This window comes from Megachile rotundata, chromosome 14, assembly GCF_050947335.1.
Source record: "Megachile rotundata isolate GNS110a chromosome 14, iyMegRotu1, whole genome shotgun sequence".
In the NCBI taxonomy this organism is placed as follows: domain Eukaryota; kingdom Metazoa; phylum Arthropoda; class Insecta; order Hymenoptera; family Megachilidae; genus Megachile; species Megachile rotundata.
Genome location: NC_134996.1, coordinates 10,471,107 through 10,498,261, shown reverse-complemented (window position 1 = coordinate 10,498,261; position 27,155 = coordinate 10,471,107). Strand labels below are relative to the sequence as shown.

Below are 27,155 nucleotides of genomic sequence, written 5' to 3'. Positions count from 1 at the left end.
AATTAACCTCTTAGACACCTTTCGCAGATGTCTATAGCTTTCATTAATTTATGTGATGTTGTAGACATTGAGGGGGGCAATACCTTTAGAATCTTAAAAAATTACAAAATTTTTTTTCTATAAAATGTTAGTGTAACATCTTAAAAATATTGTCTCAAAATTTTCAAGTGAAATACTAAGCCCTTTGAAGTTATGGCCGATTAGCGCCGCGGGTGTACATGCGTTCAGTGCGGAGGACTGAAACTTTAAACGCGTTTTTCTCAAAACTACGTTCTTAAAATTGGCGTGGATAACTCAAAAACTAGTTTATCAATCGCGCTCAAATTTTTTGCACTTATCCATGACAATACTATCTAACATATGAACCTAAATGTATGAAATAAATTGAACATTAAAGTCCTTTTTATTGCAAAACATTGCAAAAATTTTCAATAAAATTCAAAGTTTTTCTTTAAAAGCCATTTCTTCAATTTTACATATTTTGTACGTTTCTGAGGTTCATCTAACTGTGAATGTTAGTTTTCGAAACATTGTCTGCAAACTTGCTTCGGAGCAATATATCTAAAGCTAGAACCCACGCCGATTTACGAGACGCGCCAAAACACTTCCAGAAAGAATTCTCATAATTCCGGCATTTTGAAATATTTTTCAAAACAGAAAATATTCTAGAATAGGCAATAGTTATAATAAATGACACGGTGAAAGGTTCTGTCGCGTTAAGCGCTATAAGTTTATTCGTTGCTCGATTCCAATAATTGTGTTTTGTAGGGGAGGTTTTCAGATAACATATTGTTTTAATAGATGACGCTATTAAAGTTCAGCCTAAGATATTCAACCTTAAGTCGACGAATCTCCGATGCTAATTCCACTGTATATTTGAAGCATTCTAACGCATTATTGTGTCAGAGGAGTTAGAACTTTTAAAGGGATCAGAAACGTCAAAGTTACGCGGTGACCAGAGTGCACGCTCGTTCGTTCCGCGTTCTGCTTCGCTGAAGAACGCTTGGATGCTTCCAGGACCCGGCAGTCTTCGTCATTGGACGTGATCAAATGATAATTGAGACTTGGAATATTGCTCTGGAAATATCTTGAGTCTGAAATTTTTAAGTGGACGGTGCACAACACCGTGACGTAAATTGTCTTGGTGAAAAATTGGGTTTCTAATTTTTCCTCAAGCATCAGGCAATCTTTGTATCATTTGATATGATCAAACGATGATGGAGACTTGAAATAATGCGTCCCCTTGAAATATTTTGAGCTTCTAAAATTTTGTGGACTTACAATTAGTCCATAAGTCTCCATGAAAAATTGGGAGATCAGAAATTCTATTTGAAGTGATAAATTATTTAGTAAAGATGACATCACGTTGCCAGGTGGTCATTGTGAACACACAACTATTAATAATCGAACGTACAAATTATAATCGCATTCAGCTGGAACGCAATCGTCCCCGATTGGACGATCGATAAATACAATTATTACAGAGTTTATCACGATATTTCCATCGTTCGATCAAATTATTGGCAATCGAACTGCTAATTCCAGGGGCAACGAAAATCAGATCACGATATTCTATTATCAGGACGCTTTCCGAATTCACCGAACGGCGATCGCATCCGGGCAATTAAAAATTAACGAGTCCATCGATGTCTCCCAAAATATGTGTGCGAATCATTTATTTATTCATTTAAATGATTAATTGTACACGATTAAGCGGGAGAGAGAGGGGATTGGTTTATATGGAGGCACGTGCATTTTGGGTGGGAACATTGTTAGATAGGGGGATAGGGAGATAGGTAGATGGAGATCTAGGGAGGTAGGGATCTAGGGAGATATGAAAGTAGATGGGGAAGTAGGGTGATTGGGATTTAGGGAGATAGGGAGATAGAGAGAAAAGAATATAAAAAGATATGGTAGTAAGGAGATTGGGACTTAGGGTGATAGGAAACTAGGGAGTTTGGGACTTAGGGAGATAGGAAACTAGGGAGATTGGGAGTTAAGGAGATAGGAAACTAAGGAGATTGGGACTTAGGGAGATAGGAAACTAGGGAGATTGGGAGTTAAGGAGATAGGAAACTAGAGTGATTGGGGCTTAGGGAGCTAGGAAACTAGGGAGATTGGGACTTAAGGAGATAGGAAACTAGGAAGATTGGGACTTAGGAAGATTGGGACTTATGGAGATAGGAAACTAAGGAGATTGGGACTTAGAGAGATAGGAAACTAGAGAGTTTGGGACTTAAGGAGATAGGAAACTAGGGAGATTGGAACTTAAGAAGATAGGAAACCTGGGAGATTGGGACTTGAGGAGATAGGAAACTAGGGAGATTGGGACTTGAGGAGATAGGAAACTAGGGAATTTAAGGAAAGATAGATGGGAGCTTAGAGTGATAGGAGACTGGGGAAATTTCTAAATAGATCGATGGGGGCTTAGGGTGATTACAATCTAAGAAGATATAGACCCTTCCTAATTTCTAATTTTCCAGTTTTCCAATTTTCCAATTTCCTAATTTCCCAATTTCCCAGTTTCCAATTTTCCAGTTTTCCAATTTCCCATTTCCCTAATTTCCCTAATTTCCCAAATTTTCAAATTCCCATTTCCCAATTTTAGATATTCTCAAGCTCCCAATTTCCCAATATCCATATTTTCAAATCCCCATTTTCCCAATGACCCATATTCTGAGGTCCCCAATTTCCCAATTTCCTATTTTCCTAACTTCCTGCATTCTCAAATCCCCATTTTCCCAATCACCCATATTCTGAAGTCTCCAATTTCCAATTTCCCCATTTTCTCATTTTCTCATTTTTTAACCCTTTGCACTCGAAGATAATTTTACTGTTTGCAAACAGCAACTTTAAAATATTAATTAAAATGTTAAATGACTTCTATTGAAGTTATTATTTCTCTACTAATAATTTCCACTATTGTCTATTTCACTATGTTTATACATCACATAAGCACTATTACAGAATTAATTTAATAATGCTTCTTTTAAATTATTGTATTAAATCGAATGGCGCCTAAGAGGCGCCTCTTGAGCGCAAAGGGTTAATTTCCACTTTTTCCATTTTCCATTTTCCATTTTCTACTTTTCCCATTTTTCCCATTTTCCCTTTTCCATTTTCCATTTTCCACTTTTCCCATTTTTCCCATTTTCCCATTTTCCAATTTCCCAAATATTGAAACTCCTACTCCTGTACATATCCAAACAGCCCAATTTCCAAATCTTCATACAACATCCAAGTTACCAAACTACTATACTCGCAATTTCCCTTTCCCAACATCCCAAATGCCCACACGCAACACCCTAATCTTCCAAATTTCCAATCGTCTAATTTTCTCAAAACCAAGTATTCTACATAAATCTACCCCAACCCTCCCCCCGAAACCGATTTCACCCGCCTCCAATACTTCCTACCTCGCGTGACTGCGCACTCGTAAAGAAGTTGCTCGCAAATTACAACGTCGAATTGCATCAGGATCTTGTCTTCCTGTCGTCGACTGCATCGACGGGGTGCGAATCGCGAAGGGGTGCAAATTAGCGAGGGAGACGAACGGAGAAAAACGTGGAACGAGTGGCTTTTCGGGGTGACGCGTTTTCCAGCCCGGCATTTTCGCACCCTAACGAGATTTCAACGGCCACTTTAGGGTGTCGTGAAAATCCTTTCAATGGGGCGTACAGCGTATTGTTAGGCGATGTCTCGCTGTATCTCTACGTCGCTGCTTCGCGAACATAGATTCGATTTGTTCCCCTCTATTTCCCTTCGTTCTTCTTCTTTGATTTTCCTCCTTTTTTTCGAGAGATTTTAGAGTACCGGCTCGATCGATACCTGATCGAATTTCGATTCGTGTTCTCTACACGGAATTTAGAAAAATTTCGACTTTCCGCCGAGCGACTTTGCGAAATTCGATTCTTTTTAAACGTGTTTCGAATTTGGTTGGAACAGGCAAGATGGAGAATCAAAAAATTACTGAAACGTTACAGGGTATGGACTGTTGTTTTGGGGTGGATTTTATGAAGATGTAAATTTTAGGGTGCTTTAAGAAGTTTCGGGGAAAATACTGAGTTTGAGGCGAAGGGAATGATAGATAATTCATGACATAAAAGTGTCGTAAATTAGGGGATATGATACGTCAAATTAAAGCTTGAGACTTAAAGAAAAAGTCTACATAAATGCCCCTTCATTATTTTTAATACAAAATTGTTGTTTTCTAATTGTTATAACTAATGTATAGTGAAATTCATTTTGTGTTCATTTATGAAGTGAATGTTCTGCATAAATTTCATGACATAAAAGTATTACCAAATAACACTTATGATACATCAAATTAAAGCTTGAGTCTTAAGGAAGAAGTCTACATAAATGCCCCTTCGATATTTTCAATACAAAGTTGCTGGTTGCTAATTGTAACAACTAATGTACAGTGAAATTCATTTTGTGTTCATTTATGAAGTAAATCTTCTACATAAATTTCATGACATAAAAGTGTTACCAAATAACGCTTATGATACATCAAATTAAAGCTTGAGACTTGAGGAAAAAGTTTACATAGATGCCCCTTCAATATTTTCAATACAAAGTTGATGGTTTCTAATTGTTACAACTAGTGATGTGCAATGGATTTCATTCTGTGTTCATTCATGAAGTAAATGTTCTACATAAATTTCATGACATAAAAGTTTTACCAAATAACGCTTATGATACATCAAATTGAAGCTTGAGACTTAAGGAAAAAGTCTACATAGATGCACCCTCAATATTTTCAATACCAAATATATGGTTTCTAATTGTTGCAACTAATGTACAATGAAATTCATTTTGTGTTCATTCATGAAGTAAATGTTCTACATAAATTTCATGACATAAAAGTGTCACCAAATAACACTTATAATACATCAAATTAAAGCTTAAGATCTACCAAAAATTACTGCATAATTGCCCCGTCAATATTCCTAACATTAATAAAAAATTGTGTCCACATTAATAATGAATACTAAACTTCAATTCACCTCTATCATTCTTGGCTTTAACAAAGCGTCCGCCATTTTGTGTAATGAATATTGAAGACGCGCCTACCCAGCCATTTTCCTTACCTCATAAGCTTTAAATTGATGTATTACAAGTACCATTTTGAAGTACTTTTATGTCATGAAATTCTAAGGAAACTTTACACTTGCAAATTCATCGTTCGCTACAGACCACTTTATATGAAGAATACCAAAACGTGTATACCGCAATTTCCGAATACCGCAATCCGAAGCTTTAAGCTTCAAATCGATATAACAATTTGGTGGTACTTTCATGTCATGAAATTCTACTAGTAATTCAAGGCAATGTAACTTCACCGAGTGAATCAAACTCGAAGAATTATGAAGGTCACCGAAATCCCCGACATAATGGATGTGCCGTTAATAAACGGAAGGCAAGAAGATTTATTGCGTCGAGCATTTGAATACAGGCGATTAAATTACGAGGCAAAGCCCCTATAAAAGAAGGAAAGTTCTAGCCGGTTTCAACCCCATCCTATCGTTCGATGACCAACTTTCGAAATTGTTCGAACATGAGTGCGCACATTTATTTGCTCGTTGAATGTCCTTGGAACGACGGTGTCGCAGATGGCCGATATACGTAGTTTAATTCTGATCCGTAACCAAACTTCAATCGCGATATTTGCGCGGATTTCAAATCGCCGGACAAAATTTCGTTAAAACAAACACGGAATGCTGGCGCAACTTTCGTAATCGGGCGAACAGTGCTGATCAAATAAACCATTTTACTCGCGCAAATATCTGTCAAAACGATGTATGAACTTTGCTAAATTCGATCAACGGTTTCTGTTGTTAATTTGGGGAGTTTATAGTTTTGGAGACGGTGGGGATGTAGAGGTAAGGTGGAGGGAAGTGATAGATAGTGGAGATAGGGATATAGGGGGTGGGTATTTAGGTGTTTAGAGATATTCAGGTGGGCGTAGTTAGGTAGGTGTTTAGGTAGTTAGATGTCTGGCAATTTGGGTTAATATCTAGGTAGCTAGAGATCTAGATTTCTAGGTAGGTAGATATGTATCAAGGTAGGTATGTGGACAGAAGGTGTCAAGGTAGGTATATATATAGCTATGTAGTTAGGTGTCAAGGTAGGTATATACACAGCTATGTAGTTAGGTGTCAAGGTAGGTATATACATAGCTTTGTAGTTAGGTGTCAAAGTAGGTATATACATAGGTGTGTAGGTAGGTGTCAAGGTAGGTATGTACGAAGATAACTAGGTATTTAGGGATCCAGGTATCAAGCTATCAAGGTATCCAGATATCAAGGTATTCAGATATCAAGGTATCCATGTATCAAGGTATCCAACTATCAAGGTATCAAGGTATCAAGGCATCAACCTATCAAGGCATCAAGGTATCAAGGTATTAACGTCTCAAGGTATCAAGGCATCAAGGTATCAAGGTATACAGCTATCAAGGTATCAAGGTATCAAGGCATCAAGGTATCAAGGTATCAAAGTATCCAGGTATCCAGGTACTCAAGTATGTAAGTATATAGATATATAGATATCTAGGTATGTATCTAATTAGGTATCTAGGTGACTAGATATGTAGCTAATTAGGTATGTAGGTGATTAGGCATGTAGTTAATTAGGTATGTAGGTGACTAGGTATGTGGGTGACTAGGTATATAACTAATTAGGAATCTAGGTGACTAGGTATGTAGGTGACTAGGTATATAGCTAATTAGGTATCTAGGTGACTAGGTATGTGGGTGACTAGGTATATAACTAATTAGAAATGTAGGTGACTAGGTATGTAGGTGACTAGGTATATAGCTAATTAGGTATCTAGGTGACTAGGTATGTGGGTGACTAGGTATATAGCTAATTAGGAATCTAAATGACTAGGTATGTAGGTGACTAGGTATATAGCTAATTAGGAATCTAGATGACTAGGTATGTAAGCATCCAGGTATTTAAGTATCTAAATATTTATTTATCTAAGTGTCTAAATGAGTAGGTGACTAGAACCTGCTAATACAAGAATACAGACAATATTACATAACAATCAAACTTCACCTAACCACATCTACATAACCAATAAAAGACACAAATCACTTGAACCTCCCAAAAATAATAACCATATTACTACTCATGTATTTCCCTGTATCTCCCACTAAATCTCTCTAGTTATCAAGTTTCATATTTCCCAAATAAATTGTCTAAAGGAATGAATGAAAATACGAACAAAAGTATGGAACCATACCGAGGTATACACATAACCGAACGTACATATCCGATTCGAAAATCTACCGATTGACAAGCGTTAAACCATAGCACGTTGTTTCGCGTACGTCGGTTATCCCGTTTCATGGTGGACGGCATTCTGCCATAGGATTAACCCATCGGTGTATCCGTCAGTCATGAAAACAACAACCGTGCACAAGCTGTTTCGTAGCGAATGCACTCGGTCCAACGATTCCACTCGCGACCCGTGCTCGTCGAAACGCGACGAACGAACCCGTCCATTTTGTCGGGTTCATCCTCTCGGATGATTTCACCTGATCGTCGTCGAAAGAAACGTGATTCGCCTGTCTGCGAGACAGACGGAGATAGAATCGACCCCAAACTGAACCATTTTCATCGTCGACCATTTGTATTCACACCTCTGCTTTTCATCGGGGGCGATTGCCAGCGTATAAAGAACGAAACATGGATTTGGCGAATGTGGATGAGCATCTTGGGAAAAGTCACGGAAAGAGGAGCATAGATAGAGAAAGATTCAATTTTTGGAGGCTAGGATTTACGGTGTGTTTTGAAGGTTGGGATTTTTGGATGAATGAGTAGGAACTAGACCAATAGGTATACTTGCAACTAGTAAACTACTAGTAACTTAGTAAACTTGCAATTAGTAAATAAAAAATAGAAAAATTTGTAATTATAATTGTCGTTAGCAATGAGGATAAATAATTGACTGAATAAATCTTGTTAGTAAAATATGAAATAAAGTTCCACAAATCACGAACATTGTTACCATAGCTCGATCGCTAATTATCGCTTCCAGGGACATTAAATAAGTATTCGTATTCTATTGGTTTCTCGCATAAATCAACGAGGTAGGTGGCTTTTCGCATGTACGTGGGCAAACACGATATCAGTTAATAACACCGTAGAATAGAACGCATTGGTCAACATTAGATACACACAACTCTCGTATCCCCGTCGACAATGGCCGCCAACCTTACGCTGGCACAGGTCGTTGTTCCATGAAAACGGTATTGTGTTATGGTTTCCAAATAAATCGCGGCATCGATGGCGACCGGTAATGCCACCGCTATAGTCGAATCAATTGGAATGGTAATTTAGTGTCGATGTTACTCGGATTATATGGGTCGAATAGCATTTTGGATTTCTAGTTGCGTTGCCTAATCTGGTCGATAAAATTCGACGGGTTCTTCGCAAAATTATCTGAGAATTGCTTTGGGTATTCAAGCATAGTACTCTCAAACCACAAATAAATGTACGCACAAAAATTTTATATAGGAAGTATACAAATTTATACAAATTCTTTTCTTGCGTTTTTTTCAATGAGAAGCGTAAAAGATTTAAATTTTTAAAAAATAACCCACAGTTGCATAATACAAAATAAAAAAAATGATACATTAAACACAGCTGTTGTTATAATTAATTCGATTGTAAATAATTAAATAATCAACGTACTATAATTTAATTATACCAAAATAATTTAAGCTCTCAATACGTAAACAGTTATGTAAAATTATTAAACAATGAATTTCGTGCGACTGATATTTATATAATCATTAACATAGCTGTTTGTTTTAATAAATATTAAATGCTCGTGAAGTTTAAGCTGAAGTTTGTAGAACACCCCGGCATGTACGTGTAAATGTACTCGCGAGTTTCAACGGAAGATAAAACGTAGGACACAAAGTAGTTCGTCCTTTAATTTTTCCCAGCGTGAAAACTTTCTCGTTAAGCAGCCTTAATAGGATCGTGTCTTGCACCAGCACCACGCGAACAGTTAACACGTGCCCTCCCTTTAAACTTCTGGCGAACTTTTCGTCGCTAAAACAATTTAGCCGAAGAGGTTAAGGCGAGCGGATAAACCTGGACGAACTTTTAGACGCGGTGCCACAGTTCCGCTGGTGTAATACGTTTCGATCGTTTGATAACACGTGATCGTTCGTATTAATCTTTTTTGAGCAGCGACATTATTCTTTGGGGCAATTCGATTTGACAGATCTCGATTCGTGGTTATTTGGAATGTTTCAATTCGGGGTGGTTCAATTCGATATGTTATGGTCAATTCTATTCGACATGGGTCAATTAGGGTCAATTCAATTCTTCACAATTCAATTACCGACAATTCTGTGTAAAGAGATTCAATTTTATATAATTCAACGACATGGAATTCAATTCAGTGAAATTCAATTCGACATGGGTCAATTAGGGTCAATTCAATTCTTCACACTTCAATTACCCACAATTCAGTTTAAAGAGATTCAATTCTATGTAATTCAACTGCATGGAATTCAATTCAATGAAATTCAATTCGACATGGGTCAATCAGGGTCAATTCAATTCTTCACAATTCAGTTACCAACAATTCTGTGTAAAGAGATTCAATTCTACATAATTCAACTGCATGGAATTCAATTCAGTGAAATTCAATTCGACATAGGTCGATTAGGGTCAATTCAATTCTTCACAATTCAATTACCAACAATTCTGTGTAAAGAGATTCAATTCTATATAATTCAACAGCATGAAATTCAATTCAGTAAAATTCAATTCGACATGGGTCAATTAGAGTCAATTCAACTCTTCATAATTCAATTACTGTCAATTCTCTGTAAAGAGATTCTTATCCATTTAGTTTAACTGCAGGGAATTCAATTCAGTTCCATGAATTTCAATTTGACACAGTTCAATTAAAAAATTCAATTAGGGTCGATTCTAGTCTCCACAATTCAATTATAGTCAATTCAGTTGAAAAAGATTCAATTCCCTATGATTCAACTTGATAGAATTCAATTTAATTCAATGAAATTCAATTTGACAATTAAATTGAACACAGTTCAATTAGGGTTAATTCAACTTGACACTATTCAATTGAGGTTAGTTCAGTTTAAAAAGATTCAATTCTATATAATTAAACTATCTATATAATAGTTAATTTATTCTATATAAAAATTAACTAACTAATTAACTAAATTAACTAATATTCTAGTTATTCTATATAAAAATTCATTTGACACAATTCAATTATGAAATTCAATTAAGATCAATTCAATTCAAAAATATTCAAATCCAAATATTTCAATATAATTGAATTCAATTCCACAATATTCAAATTCATATAATTCAACATAATTGAGTTCAATTCAAAGAAATTCACATAAAAATAATTCAATTACGTCACACATTCCTAATCCAACACTATCTGATTTAATTTAAAAAATTCAACTCTACATTATTCAATTCTGAATAATTGAATATCTTGAATTTTAATTGAATCCAACATGATTTGACCAAATTCGATTGCACTTAATTTAATTGAACTCTAAATTCCATTCTATAAAATTCTATTTAACATAAATCAATTCAACCCAATTAATATTTTGATATTAATAAATTCAGAATATTTTTGATTCCATTCAAATCAATTCAATTCAGTTAGAACAATTCAATTAAACATTTAATTCAGAATAAAGATAATTCAGAATAATACAGTACAATCAAATTTAACAGAACAATTTAATTCGACTTTGACATACTATAATTCAAGATAACTCAGAATATTTTCAACTTCCTATATTTCCCCATAGATATCAAGAATTCCGAACAGTTAGCAACGCGCAGTGTTTAAACTTGCGACCCCAAAGTTGTCACGCATTTGCAACTTTACCACGTAACTTCCTACATAAATCTTCTTCAGTTCATTTCCATTTGCCGTATTGTGTACTAATTACAGTTCGAAAACTAATAACTACGCGCCACACATTGCATACGTCCTAACGAAGTATTATAATCCAGAAAATTGCAAGATCCACGTAAAATTGCCTTAACAAAGCCGACGCGCTCGAAATATATTTTATACGTCGTTCCGCTGAACAGAAATGTCATGTACGAGGGTCACGTGACACAAACAAGCGCGCTACACAAGCGAAGTGTATTCGAGCGCTTCCGTTAACGCAGGAAAGTTAACGTTCGCTCGAATTACCTACGATTTGTCTCGATTTAGAGCAATCATGCACCGCCGGACGCAATTTGTCTCCGTATTTCACCTCCACGTGCGATCTGACGCGACCACGTAACGAACGAAAGTACGGTAATTTCAACTTTTCAACAGCGTATACGTGACACGGTACGAAATCGTTGAGAAGAAATTTAAACGTCCGGTGTACTGGTCGACTATACAATTTTTCGCGGTAACGAAAGTGAAAAGTTTGATGGAGGAAAAACTTACCGAATTCTCGTTCGCCGGACTCCACACCGAGACACCACGATCCGCACAACTCGTATTATTCGTGAAATTACCCGATTCACTTAATTCATGACCACTAACCGAAAACGATGTGCGTTCGCTCGCATCTAAAATGCAACTTGAACCTTAGCCCGCGCTTTGCTGACTGCCGAACGATCGAGAGTGGGGAGACTCTTTCTCGAGCGGCCATGTTTGTCTTCAATGGCCGCCAGGGCGCAGCACATGATTGGTGGACGGGGTTTGTAGATGACGTCAAAGTCGTCTTCTGCAATTACGTTGTATCGGTGTACGATATTATAGAGAACGATTGATAAGCAGAAAATTATTCGTGTCATATTTGAAATTGTTGAGAACTAATTTTTTATTCTTATTTCTACACTGGATATTTGTATACTTATTCAGATTACGGAGAAATAATTTTCAAGTTACGAACGGACCGAAAGCGGTACACGCGACGCCATCTTGTGGCGAAAGCACTGAATTCATCGAAAAAATCGTATGTCCAAATACGTATATAAAAAAATTATAAAAAGTCATATTTCGTAACTTTTACAATATATTATGCTTTCTCAGTCATTTCAAAGCAAATTTCTATTTATACTTCATGTATTTTAGTACCAATTAAGCCCGGAAAATGAATATTTATGAAACGGTACTATTTCAAATTTGACTCCATAAATTCTTACCTTTCACTTCTAGATAGAAGACAATTTTTCGGTCCACGGTCTCTCCATCATCACAAGTCTCTTGTAACTACTTCACTACTTCATAATTTATAACTTAAACACCTTGTTTTACTCAACTAAACTTTTATCCATTTTGGACCACTCGTAGGCTCTTCCCGCGTAATCTAATATGGCGCCGCCTAGCGGTAGAAGGGAGAACTAATTAAACCCCAGTTTCAAAAGTGTGTAGTTCACCCTGTTCGCCGGAGAGATGGCGCCACTAGTTCTATTTTTATAAAAGTCCTAAAAACTTACTGAAAAGTCATTTTTCTGACTCTATTGTAATAGTACATCAAATTACAATAATTAACAGAACCTAAAAATGTCTTACTTTGTAGAAAAATGCAATTTTATATTTTCATAGCTACACTTATGACCACTAGATGGTGCTGACAGTATTGTTTTCCAGTAGCGCATACTTAAATGTAGATTTAAACAAAATACTAACTGTGAGGTACTCAGCTTATTTTTAACTATTAAAATTACTCTGTTTTACAATATGCAGTTGTAAGTGCTGTTCCCAACCAAATTAATTAAAAATATTTCACTGCTTACCAAGAACATATCTGTATCCTTACAAAGGACATATCAGCAGTTTCTCATTAAAGAAACTAAATATAAGAACAGAAATATGAAGTCAGCCCTCTGCACCTTAGGCAGACAAGTATACCTTTATGCTATATATGTTATATAACAACAGTGGGAATAAAAGGGTTAAATTTCCCGCGTACATGGAATAATACTGAAGTTAGACACAGGATGGCGCCAATAAAGACGACAAAAGCGCCATCCCACTTGCCGTAGGACGATTGGCACGGCAAGAGGCAGGGCGGGGTATCACTGACGTCACTTTCGGCAATGTCCGTGGACATTCGAGTGGCCCGATCTATCCCGAACGGGTCAATGTCTGAGGAGGCTTCGAAAAATTCGTAGCTGGTGTGGTGTTCGTGTGCACGGCGAGGAAGAGAAAACGTCGTTGATCGTCGAGGATTGATTTTGCCGCGTAAGTCAAGCCCGCGCCATTATCTCTTTCCCGCCGCCAGGCCCGAGGCGTCGTTTACTGGTACAGTGGTTTCACGTTCAACGAAAGGCAGAGAGGCGAGCAACGACGACGGTGACGACGACCTCCCCTTAAGCAACGTCGACACGGACGACGACGAAGACGTCCACGTCGGCGTCATCGTTTCCCGGCTGTTCAACGAGCGAAATATCCGCGAGCAGAAGCACGGCAAGTCGATAGTCGGGCCTGACAAGCGAACGAGCGCAGGAAAGAGTGACAAGATTCAAAGTATATCGGAGCGAGAAAGCAGCGCTTCCCCCGCGAGAAGAAAGGAAGGAAAGTGGGAGAGCGAGAGAGACGGAGCGACATAATTGACGACTACGCCGTTAGGTCGAAAAAGAGTAGAGGCAAGCGGAGAAGTACGATGTAACGCCGAGTATAGCGAAGGAAAATCGAAATTCATCGCGTTGCCGATCCCGCGAGAAGGTGTATAGAAACGGCGAAGAAATCCGAGCCGTCAACCGGATCATCGTGGAGCGGCGCTATATAGGAAAGCTACCGAGTGCGGCGGTGTGCCTCCACTGGCGAGTGTGTACGAACCGTTCCGAAAACGTCAACCCCTGCCTCCCCTCGCGGCATAGCTCCCCGCAACGCTCCGCGCCCTCGTCAGGTTATTAGGCAGTAGAACCGCACTTCTCGGTGCGCGATACTCCCTGACAGGCGGCGAGATCGGTGTCGATCGTCGATGCGGTGCGTCGTAAACGTAGTGTCGCAAAGAAAGAAGAGCGTCGCGTGAAGTTGGTCTCGTCCGAACGACGGGAATAAAAGATTCGGTGCGCGGCGTTGAACGAACGCTTCATAGTCGCCAAGTAACGTGACGGCCGTTTAACGGGAGTGCGAAAATTTTGACGGCCACCACTTTCCCTTTTCACCCGCGTTGCTGGGTTAACCATCGTCGACCACGATTCTTCGCCGTAGTTTGTTGCGCGCGCTTTGCTCGCTCGTAGCTCTTCCCTACTCTCCCTCCTGCCCTTCCTTCGTTCTTCTTTCTCTGTCGCTCTGCCCGAGCGTCGTGCCGTCTCGCTCTCTTTCTCTCCCTCCATCCATCGATCGAGCGCGGCCGTGGCGTAACATAGAAGAACCGAACCGTGCGGACGTGCATGCGTGCGTGCGATGTAATTATCGTTCGTGCTGTCATTGATGTCCGAGGTGGTGTCAACGACGACGACAACGGCGACGGCGACGGCGACGACGACGACGACGACGCGTTGCTGGCTATCTTCGCGTGAGGAAGCGGCACGGCCAGCCGAGGCGGCGACCAGCGGAAACAGAAGCGGCGTATTCTAAACCGTAGTGTCAGGTGGTGGCGGAGAAGCGGGTCAACTAGATTTCAGAATGAGCTCCCGACCGAGGACCACCTCCTTCGCAGATTGTACCATCGCGCCCTCGAATCCGCCCCTGGGTGGCATGAGAGTCAGCAGTGAGTACCGTAGGACGTACCTTAACCTATAGCGATCAGATTATCGGCTGCCCGCGGTTCGCACTCACGGGCACTCGATACGCAGCTGGATGACAAAGAATGATAATGACAGACAGTTTATCACTGCTGACAATTGGATCAAGTGGCTTCAGGGTGGTACGATGGACTCTCGGTATATTGCCGGTTGAACGAGGTTAACCTCGCATGAGCTTTTATGTTACTGGTGGCGCTATCTTGCTGCCGTAGTGCGCCGAGGTGCACGGATATTAAAATTCTGACATTTATCAATTTTTTAACTATGAATTTACGGATGTTTGAGTTTGTTTATTTTAAACTTTCAAATTTAGTAGTTTTGAAATTAAGTTAGGGAAAGTTCAGGTTTAGATAGTTTGAAATTGTAAATTGTCTTGTTTAGTCATTTTTTAATATTTAAATTTAGAAATTAAGTTACGAAAATAGTGTATAAAAGAATTACTTTGTTTATTGTTGATTGAGAGAATTGCAACGATGGCTTATATGGTACTGTGGCGATATAACGAGAGTCTACTCGTAGATGCCCTCACCGCGCCCTTGTCAGCACAGATATTTGTGCAGGTGCTAAAAAGTATGGATTCAGGTTCGGATAAATTCGGATGAGGTGGCATTCCAAAAGAATTTTCTTAAATACGAATATCCAAGATTTAGGAACATTTTGATTCCAAAATATTTGGCACACAATCTCATACTTTCATAGTTACAAACTTTTAAATTTACTAAATTTACCAAATTTGAAATTCCCTAGACATGAAGGTACTTAATTTCCTAGTATTTAAATTAGAGTACTAGTTTTCTGGTACCGCTGCTTTTCAAATCTACAAATTCCCTAGTTTTTGAAATTCCTTATTCCCAAGTCCCCAGATTCCTATTTCTTGAAACACCAATTTTTGAATTCTGGATTTTAAATTCCCTAGTTACTAAATTCTTAAACTGGAAAGTCCCCAAATTCTTAAGTTTCTAGATTCATTTTTAAAATCCCCAGGTTTCCAAATTCCCTACTGTTAATTATGAAATTTCTAAATCTTGAGATTTGCAAGTTTCTAAAAATTTGTGTATAGGAAAATTCAAGCTCCCGCCCGAATTTTCCCGAACCCGACACCCTCCAGATCGGGATACCCGCACATCCCTAGAAGTTACCCATCACTGGTTCTATCGTAGCTTTTACTCAGCTCTCTCGGGCTTCTCCCCTCTAGTTTTTCCCCTGCTCCTTTACCCCCTCCAGCGATTTTCCCCACCATCGATATCCCACTCCTTCCTCACTTGTTGCCCCTCTTACCGCGCTCTTTCTCTCGCCGCTTCGCTCGCTCGCCTGTCCGTCTCCGAATGCAGAACTGTGCGTCTGCGTGCGAGTGGCTGGGTTACTCTTGGGAAAGCGATGGAGCGGGTGCCCGAGGAAGAGGGTAGGGGGGATTCTTTTTACCGATGCTGTTTAGATCTTCCTTCACGTACCTTCGTAATTCTCCGTTTTGGCGGCTTCTGCTGAATCCGATGTTTACGCGGCACGCGTATCGCGCTTGTGTTCATCGCGTTCCGGACAGTGCGAGAAAACCAGACAATCCGCGGGTGTCGTCCACGGGAACGCGATCGTTCTCGGCCGATTCCGTCAGAAATCGCTGTTACGTATACTCTTCAACTTTTCTGTTGTGAATCTCGTTGAAAAATTGTGCATTATGTTGTTACAGTGCGTAGAGTTTACGGTAAACATTGTATTCGGCTGATACCGCTGCACGGACAGTTCTTTTTAACAATTTTAAATGTTTCTACGTGATAGTACCGTTTTTTTTCTTTATGAATGTTGTACGAGATTGATAAGTGATAAGTGAGATTAGCTCTATGGTCCTAACCCGTCTCCATTGGCATGCTGATTGTGTTAATTGCATGATTGTGGATTTCGTACCGTGATTATTGAAGATTCTATGGGTAATTTTTTTATGAATCTTTGATACCTTAGGGATGTTAAGATTTTAATGATCGCAAAAAGAATCAGTGGTAAATTTTAACACGGCGCAGTTATTTTACTGTGACGCAATTGTTTTACTGCTGGTAATTCTTAGAGATTAGACTGAATTATACAGTTCTGTTCTCATGTTATTATAACCACAAGAATGCATTAGTTTCCAGCATAAAAACTATTTAAATTCTTTTATGCACTTTAGAATACATATTTATGAAGTAATCGTTGCTCTATTACGTGGAAACTCTAATGAGTATAAAGTGAATGCGATAGTAATGCTTTATACTTCGTAAACTACATGTTCTTGAATACTAAAGGGAGAAGGAACTCACCATTACAGATTCGAGAAATTAATTAAAATTTAAAATCATACACTTTAATCTCTCCTCCATTTATATATTTAATTTCTTTATGCAAGAACATGAATACTAATGAAAGACTCTGAGAAACATAGTCTTTTTTTGTAGACAATTCTTGTGCAAGTACTGCTGTCAAAAATAGCCTATAATTATATGACAGTGAGCTGCCGATTGAAGGTTCATGCACTTTTCAATGACTTTGATCAGTAATTATTAATATTTTTCTATGTAAGCACTTTTTACGTCAATGATACACAGTGTGCACTCACAATTTCTCAAATATTTGTATCTTTTATGTTTACAATGAAGGTTTAACGTGTTTGTTAATCAGCACTTGATTGCAAGTTTTACAAAGCACTGTCTTTATAAAATAACATAGGATATAATATGATTCTAGATAATTATAAAATTATTTGTATGACACTGATTTTCCTCCATGTAAAAGTATACAAAACCAGTGACCTCGAATAAAAAAGAGAGATGTCATGTGGTGAATGTGTTTAGCTCACGGAGACAGTGCACATTATTCCAAATACAATTGCTGAATTGTGATCTAATCAAAATTCAAGCGAGATTATCATCAATGATGTCTGCTCACAGTTTGAGGTCTGCTATTTATAAACTTCTGACCACCAAGCATAATCTCTGTTGGTAGAGATATAATAGCTATTCGGGGACCAAATTTCTTTATCTTCCTAACGCAGACGTGGGATTTCTTCCTTTATCTTTCTATTTTATGTTGTTTGTAGAGCGCTTCTTGGGGGAAGACTGGAAGCACTAATTGTTTGTAGATTTCAGTGTTGATTGTGGAGTGAGGATGTGGGGATACGGGGTCAAGGATTTAAGGATTTAGGGATATAGAGGTTAAGAATTCAGGGATATAGAGGTTTAAGAGTTTAGGGATATAGAGGTTTAAGAATTTAGGGATATAGAGGTTTGAGAATTTAGGAATATAGAGGTTTAAGGATTTAGGGATATAAAGATTCAAGGATTTAGGGATCTAGAAATGTGGAGATTAGGGATGTAGGTTATCTGGGGATTTAGGGAACTAGAAATATAGAGATTTAAGAATTTAAAGAATCTGAAGATTTAGGGATCTAGAAATGCAGAGATTTGGGGATGTGAAGATTTAAATATTTAGGGAAACTATAGCTTAGGGATATAGAAATCTACAAATATTGGTATCTAGGGATATTCGCATCTAGGGATATTGAAATCTAATGTTACATGAATCTACAAATATAAATAATTGGAAATACGTGAATCTAGTAATTTATGAATGTAGATTCGAACGTTTCACGTTTATGGAACAAATATTGAACTATAATTTTTGAAGAACGTATTACCGCCGATGGTGTCATGGCGCTGAACAATCGAAGGTATCATCTGACCGATATTTGGGCTACGCCCTTCCAGTCCCTTTCAAAATTCAGGTGTGCCACAAAATGAAAGATCCTTTCTCATAAAAACTCCCAATATTTATTTCATTAAAACTTTATTATTGACCCCATATGCAAATATTTTTGAGAACGTTATTGATTTTATGCTCGGTTTTCAAAACGATGTTATTGCTATAATAAAAGCTAATAATCGTTGATATACGATTTCTCGAGCGTCATTAACGCTGTCATTAATATACTGTCGGTATTGTTCAATGTCGCACTCGAAAAAGAAACGGTTGACAATGAGGAGGAGGACTGCCAAAGTCGTAACCGGTCACATTCTTAATACCTCATCAATTTCTTTCGTACTATTGTATATACAAGACTTCTGACGATAATTATAATGATTAAACGAGCATCGATAAGCTTGGTTCAAAGATTTTATGAATTATGAATATTCCGTCATGTTTAATACATGTCTGATTTGTGATAATTATTTACAGTCTGATAATATTCCATGATGTTTATTAAATTGTATAAATATTACACAGTATTTTGAAAGAAAAAATAGAAAACTGTAATTAATGTGTTTATTTAAAAAAGAAGCTACACCAATTAAATCCGCATAAAAGTTCCCCAATACCTGGAGGCAACAGAACTTCGAAAAAAGCTTCGTTAAAATCTTCGATAACTCCTGTAGGGTGTATCATTAAACGTGGAACATAAAATCTAATGAAAAAGCTGCGTAATATAACAAAGAAGTCTCGCTGGTATTTCTAATATTAACTTACGTAGATATTCGATGAGTATAACATGAAACGTCGCGAAAAAGCTCCGCAATAAAGCAGACAAGAGAACGAAACGAAACGTACATTATAAAAATGGCTCGCAGCGTGGAAAAAGCTCATTACGATTTGTAATATTAACTCGGGTTGAAAGTATCAGGTAAAAATATAAAACGTTGCGAGAAAGCTTCGTGACAAGGCATAAACTCGTTACGATCTGTAATATTAATTCGCGTGGGGAGTGTATCAGATAAAAAATACAAGAAGGTTTATTATAAAAAAGTTTTATGAACAAAGCTCGATATTGAAAGCAATGTTCAATTGAATGGAAAACAGGGATTTAATATGGAAAACTTGTTAGATTATTTTTTATTTAATAATTGCAATTAGTAAAATTAAATTTTATGAACGAGTTTTTTCATCAAATTACATGGAGATTAATATTGTTACATGAAAAATTTTATTACAGGAAAAAATACAAAATATAAAAATTTTGTAACAAAATTAAAAATATTTTTCATGGTACAAATTTGCAGTATTAATTCAAGAAAGAAAATATTAATTAATTGATGAAATATAAAGCTTGCAAGGAAATTGTTTATTGTGGTCTAACCCATGTTAGTACGCACTAACATACAAAATTAAAAAATATTTTTCATGGAACAAATTTGCAGTATTAATTCAAGAAAGAAAATATTAATTAATTGACAAAAGATAAAGCTTGCAAGGAAATTGTTTACTGTGGTCTAACCCATGTTAGTACGTACTAACATACAAAATTAAAAAATATTTTTCTTGCTACAAATTTACAATATTAATTAAAGAAAAAAAATATTAATTAATTGATGAAATAAGCTTGCAAAAAAATGATACACTAAGGTCTAACCCACATAGTGTTAAAATCTATATTATTAATGTATAATAATTAAAATACAGTCAATACATAACAACACGAGGGTTAAAGGAAGTAACATATGTTAAAATATATAACATAAATATATTATGACATAAACAATTTTAAGTGGCACAATTTTGGCAAGTCTCTAATTTTTAAAAGAGTACGTCCATCAATATATTATACATATATGTGTATAGTGTGTGATGCGCGCATCGAGATGACCGAAATAACGAGCTTTCGTTCGAGTTCGTGTCAATCGCCGTGGTTCATATCGATATCGAGCCTTCTCTCGTGCATCGTGTATTTTTGGCGAACGTATTCGCGATTAGCCTCCGAGCGCATTCGAGCGGATCGCTCGCGTGATTCTATATTATGGCCCGGTGATTTTCTTCTTTTATTTTGGATTTTGTGCATTGAATTTGGGGATTTTTGGAATCGGGAGTTTGGAAGTATGAGGATTTTTTAATTCGAGAGTTTACGGATTTGGGGAATTTGAGGATTTGGGGATTTGGGGATTTGGGAATTTAGAGATTTGGGGAATTTTGAATTTGGATATTTGGGAATTTGGGAATTTAGGGATTTGGGGATTTGAGGATTTGGGAATTTAGAGATTTGGGCAATTTTGGATTTGGATGTTTAGGGATTTGGAAATTTGAGGATTTGGTAATTTAGAGATTTGGGGAATTCTGGATTTGGATGTTTAAGGATTTGGGGATTTGAGGATTTGGGAATTTAGAGATTTGGGGAATTTTGAATTTGGATATTTGGGAATTTGGCAATTTAGGGATTTGAGGATTTGGAAATTTAGAGATTTGGGAAATTTTGGATTTGGATGTTTAGGGATTTGGAGATTTGAGGATTTGGTAATTTAGAGATTTGGGGAATTCTGGATTTGGATGTTTAAGGATTTGGGGATTTGAGGATTTGGGAATTTAGAGATTTGGGTAATTTTGAATTTGGATATTTGGGAATTTGGCAATTTAGGGATTTGGGGATTTGAGGATTTGGGAATTTAGAGATTTGGGCAATTTTGGATTTGGATGTTTAGGGATTTGGAGATTTGAGGATTTGGTAATTTAGAGATTTGGGGAATTCTGGATTTGGATGTTTAAGGATTTGGGGATTTGGGGGGTTTAGGGATTTGGAGAATTTTGAATTTGGATATTTAGGGATTTGGGGAATTTTGAATTTAGATGTTTAGGGATTTGAAGATTTTTGAGTTTAGGTGTTTAAGGATTTAGGGATGAATTTAGGGATCTATATCCCTAGATCCATAAATCTCAAAATTTCTAAATCCACAATTCACTATATAATATTCCTAAATCCTCATGTCCCTAGATTTTTACTTTCTCTCCTTATTTCATTCATTTCTTTTTTATCTGATACAATTATTTCTCTGTTATTTCCCTAAATAATTTCTAGAAATTTGAAATTCACCATCAAGATATTCAGAGACTGTTATCTGTCCATTCTATGATATTTTATCAACGTCAAACTGACCCACCGTTCTATCAAGCAGAGATTAATTAACAACGATAACACTTGCTCCATCGCATAATGTTTAAAGAAAGAAAGAACCGTCTAAAATGAATCCCAACCGAGCATACAGGATGTGAAATTATTAGCAACGATGATCGGTATCGCTAATTTGTAATCCGCGGCACAAACGTTGGACGATAGATACTAGATAATCGCCAGTTGCGGTTGTTTCATTTATGCAACCATGTAAATTGATTAGATAACGAAGCTATATACGCCGAGGAAGATCGAAGCTTATTCTCTTTATGAGCTGTGGATTTTCTACTGGTTAAACTTCTTTTTATTTGTGAATCGTATATTTCTAATTTTACATTTCTCAATTCTAAAATTTCCTAAATTTTTTCATTTCTGAATTTCAAACATTTGTTAATATTAAATTACAAAATTTTCAAATTTTTAGATACTCAAATTTTTACACTTTCAAATGTAAAAATCCCAAAATTTCTACATTTAAAGTTCAAACTAACATTGCAGTTTGGAAGTTTGGATATTACAGTTTGTGAAAATCTGGGGATCTAGGGATATTGTGATGTTAAGGTTTAGGGATCTAGGAATATGACATTGGAATTTTGAGAATTTTAGTGATATTAGAATTTAGTAATTCCTCTAGGAATTTAATACTGTGGAAATATTGACATCTAGGGATATAGTGACACTAAGATGTTGTCATCTAGAGATATAGTGACATTAATATTTAGGAATCTAAGGATATAGTGGTATTGAGATATTGAGATCTAGGGATTTAGTGATATTAATATTTAGGGATCTAGGGATATGGTAGTATTAGGATACTCAGATCTAGGGATTTAGTGACATTAGTATTTAAGGATCTGAGTATATAGTAATATTTGGATATTGAGATCTAGGGATTTAGTGACATTAGGCTGTTGTAATCCATTGATGTAGTGACATTGAAATTTAGGGGATCTAGGGATATTAGGATTTAGGGGTTATAGTGTTATAGGGTTATATATTATAATCTAGTGACATAATGACATTGAGATACTGCACTCTAGGGATATAATAACATAGATACATTATAATCTAGTAATATAGGAACATTTGAATTTAGATATTTAGTGAACAAATAATTTAAGAATGTAAAAATCTAGGTATATAGTGACATTGATATATTGTAATCTAGCAACATAGTGACATTGAAATTTCGTCCTTTGTTGAAAAAGCAATTTAAGAATGTAAGAATCTAGAGATATAGTGATACTAAAATTTATACAATATCTAGAGAATACCACATATCTATGCTAACATGTAAATCTAGAGAAATAGGTACATGTCCACAAATCTAATTTAGGATCTCCTCTGAATTTCCATATCACCCACTTACCAACCAAATTATTAAAAATCATTTCGAAAAAAGAATTAAGCAATTACCCGCATAAGGATTAAGATTAAGATACGTGGAAAGTTTAATTGGACGTGGGTTCGCAAACCTTCCACAATTTCAGATAACGCCGCGCACGATTACATCAGTAGGTGTTCGACGGTGGCAATATTAGTCATGCGACGGATACATATTATCATATACTTCCTTTCACAATCCTCGATGGAAGACACCGAACGGCCAGACAATCCTTATTCTCGCAACTTACCGCGTAATCGTCGACACCTTTATAGATCCTTTGTTGTAAGCCGGCCAAAGGCAACGATCTGCCGATAGCCACAGGATAAAACTCTTCCCCTCTTTTTCTCTTCTTCCTCCCTTCTTTCGTCATCCATCTTGTTCCGATCTCTTGTAACCTTGAAAGAAGTGATAATGACGAGCTGGGGAGATTGCACGTGTCCGGGCTGTTATGATCCTCGTCAAATTTTGCGACATATCTGAAGGACATATTCTACCCTTCAGAGGCTGTCCGAATATCAATCATTTTTGCCATTTTTATATTTTATCTAATAACACTTTTTACGTTAATAATACTTATATGTAGCTGGACAATTTATTAATTAAAACAATTTTTATATTTGCAAGACTTTTGTGCAGTTAGACAACAAATTGATAATAACAATTTTTAGGTTAGTAATATTTTTTTGCAATTTTACAACGAACTCAATAGCAACAATTTTTATATTTGCAGTTGGACAACAAATTGATAATAACAATTTTTAAGTTTGTATTATTTGTTTGCAATTTTACAGTTAACTAAATAGCAACAATTTTTATATTTGCAATATTTATATGCAACTATACAATTCATTAAACAGCAACAATTTTTATGTTTGCAATATTTACATATAGTTGCATAATAAATTAAATAAAACAATTTTTACGTGTCCAATATTCAAATGCACTTGGAGAATAAATTTACATGAACAATTTTTATATTTGCAATATTTGTATGCACGTGGAGAATAAATTAATAATAATAGCTTTTATATTAGCATTATTTAAATGCAGTTGTAGGAAGTGATAGTGTCACAAGTGGTAAACGTGTGATAAGTAAATGTATGATACATATTTATATATATTTTGTTATTTATGATTTTGTGCATATCTCATATGTGTTATATAATTGTATATATACACACACGTCACATATGATTACACATACTATACATATATTATCTAATTATATACATATACACATGTCACATATGATTACATATGATCACACATACTAAACACATGTTATACATATAATTGTATACATATACACCTGTCACATATGACCACATATGATCACACATACTATAGACATGTTATACATATAATTATATACATATACACACGTCACATATGATCACACATACTATACATATATTATATAATTATATACATATACACATGTCACATATGACCACATATGATCACACATGTTAAACATATAATTGTATACATATACACCTGTCACATATGACCACATATGATCACACATACTAAACACATGTTATACATATAATTGTACACATATACACCTGTCACATATGACCACATATGATCACACATACTATACACATGTTATACATATAATTATATACATATACACACGTGACATATGATCACACATACTACACATATGTTATATAATTATATACATACACACACATCACATACGTAATAATAATTTTGACCACAATAATTTTTGCATCTGCCCAAAATAAATAATTTTAATAAATACTACAAAGTACATACAACAGAAAAAACTAAAAATCCCTAGATAAAAATTTATTATAAATGATTACACGTATTTTGTTAAAACACAAGATGTTAATCAGAGTGTTAACGATGGCAGAAATAATACCAGCAGTGTCAACTGTAAGGCAGGCCAAAAATAAGCGTCCAGTTTTGTCAGGGAATGATTTTTCCCCCCATCTGAAGTAATTCCGTGGGCTATGGATCGACCCAGTTCCGCCTCTTTTCTTCCGTTTGAAAAACCCCTGTCCGCTTATCTTTTTCCACGATGACGACACATCCACGTCAAAAAGTTCGTACTTACACGCAGCGAGGAGGTCGATCGTGTTACCCGCTCACGTGTCCCTTTCATCTGGGTCAATATGCCCCCATGGTATTAAGCCGTTCGCGACACGCGAGTTTCGCAATCGCGAATTTCCTCCGTTGACTCCTCCTGCGTATGCGAACTTCTTGTTCGTTGCGGTTAACCTTCTGTGACCCTTCCGTATATGTTCAAGAAATTGTCAATTATAATAACGATTCGATATAAGCGAATCTCTCGGTGCCTTGTATCGTATAGGTTTTACGTTTTGGTGAATTTAGGAAAGAATAGAAAGAAAAATATAATTTTCACTTGTATCGAATAGGCAACCTTCACTTATATCAAATAGGTAATCTTCACTTATATCGAATCTTATACCGAGTGAATTCGAAAATTCTTCAATTTGAAAATAAACTTGAAAACCTAATAACTTGAAAGTTTAAGAATTTCAACAAGTAACATTTTACCACGAATAAAAATGAAACAAATTTCAGAAGAATGTTAAATTAATTTAGCGAAAATTTTGTCAGCACGTGATCGGCTCGTTAAATAATAATTAGCCCGTAAAGGCGTTCCGATAACCGATCGATAATTTTGCCGGGCGTTGTTCGACAAGAATAACGACGTCCGATCGGATTTATAAATAATCACGCGTGATGGTCGATTAAGTAATTACGTGTCGATATCTCGCGGTTGCCAGGTGGAACGGAGACGGTGCTGGTACCAGTCTTCGCCGGCCAAGTATCGATTATCCTTACGCTCTGCACCAACTTGCTCTGACCCCGAATTAAGTTCATCCTGAGAACAGAAAAGGGGCGTTGTTCCCTTCATTTTTTTACATTTTTCAATTTAAACATTTTTAATACTTGGAATTTATCAATTTGGAAATTTGAGAGTTTAATTCCTAGATTTTTAGATTACGTGTCTCTAAATCCCCACTCACATATTTTTATATTACAGAAAATTAAAAAATTGTTTAAAGATTTGCAAGTTTAGAAAGTTGGTCATTTGCAAATATAGTAATTTCAAATTTAGAAATTTAGAAGTTTGGTGAGTTGGAAGTCTGAAAAATCCCTAGATACTAGTTACCAAACTTTTTCCAAGATTTCTCTAAATTTGCATAGATTTCTCCAAATATCCCTAGAAATCTCCCGATATATATATCTCTAGAATCCTTGATACATCTCTAGAACCTTTGATCTCTAAAAATCCCTAGAACCCTGTAGAAATCCCTAAAATCCCAAAATAACCATATCTCCAAAATCCCAAAATGATTACATTCCCACAATTCCCTAAAATACAATCACTTAAAAGAGTTAACGAAAACGTGACTTTAACTTGAAGTTGACAGAGATTACGTAGTTTAAGAAAGGTAAGATATTGTTGAAAGTAAAGAGCCAAATGTGATTCTAAGAATCCTCGGTGCACTTCATTAGTCATTCTTGCGATGAAAGCAATTAGCAGCTGCCCTGATGCACCGAAAGCTTTTCATCTTAATTACTTACTGGACTTATATTCTCTTTTGTTTGGCAAACAGCATTCTAGTTTACCTTGCATTAAATTTTCAAGTTTCTTTTGTTCTCAAATTTATTTTTTCTAATTCGTCAACTTACAAATTTTTGTATTTTTAAATAGTTACATAGGATGTTTTCTTTTTCTGTGCAGTGAACAAACAGTTTTTTGTGAATGTTTAGGAAATGTTCGAGCTAAATTTTTCTTTTGGGAATGAAGTCATATACTGACAAATTTTATTCTGTATTTTTTACTTGTGCTGTCGGGATTTTATCTGTGGGAATTTTAGCTGGTAGAGTTTTACCTGTCGGGATTATAGGTGTTGCGATTTTACCTGTAGGGAATATAGGCATCGGGGGTTTAACTGTCGGGATTTTGTCTTTCAGGTTTTTACCTATCGGGATTATAGATATCGGGGTTTTACTTGTCGGGATTTTAGGTAGCAGGATTTTAGCTGTCGGGACTTTTGACTGTCAAGTTTTTACCTGTCGGCACTGTAGATATCGGGGTTTTACTTGTTGGGATTTTAGGTAGTAGGATTT

The 27,155-nt window shown here is 36.3% G+C and overlaps 2 protein-coding genes across 7 annotated transcripts in view; one reads left to right on the top strand and one right to left on the bottom strand.

Annotated features, from left to right (window-relative positions):
- The window catches only part of Con (leucine rich repeat protein connectin), a 418,506-nt gene extending 406,787 nt beyond the window's left edge, over positions 1-11,719 (bottom strand). For both annotated transcript variants that reach the window (XM_076539501.1, XM_076539500.1), the window contains exon 1: positions 11,477-11,719. The gene's annotated coding sequence lies outside the window, so the exon portion shown is untranslated. The remainder of the gene's footprint in view (positions 1-11,476) is intronic.
- A 1,354-nt stretch (positions 11,720-13,073) lies between these two features.
- The window catches only part of LOC100882062 (glycogen synthase kinase-3 beta), a 73,553-nt gene continuing 59,471 nt past the window's right edge, over positions 13,074-27,155 (top strand). The window contains exon 1 of one of the 5 annotated variants that reach the window (XM_012284676.2): positions 13,074-14,699. In XM_012284676.2, the coding sequence (XP_012140066.1) occupies positions 14,615-14,699 (85 nt within the window). In that variant the 5' untranslated portion in view covers positions 13,074-14,614. Of the gene's footprint in view, positions 14,701-16,040; positions 16,136-16,167; positions 16,656-27,155 lie in introns of those variants that run through there. The other 4 variants (XM_076539502.1, XM_076539503.1, XM_076539504.1 and 1 more) reach the window with 4 other exon arrangements.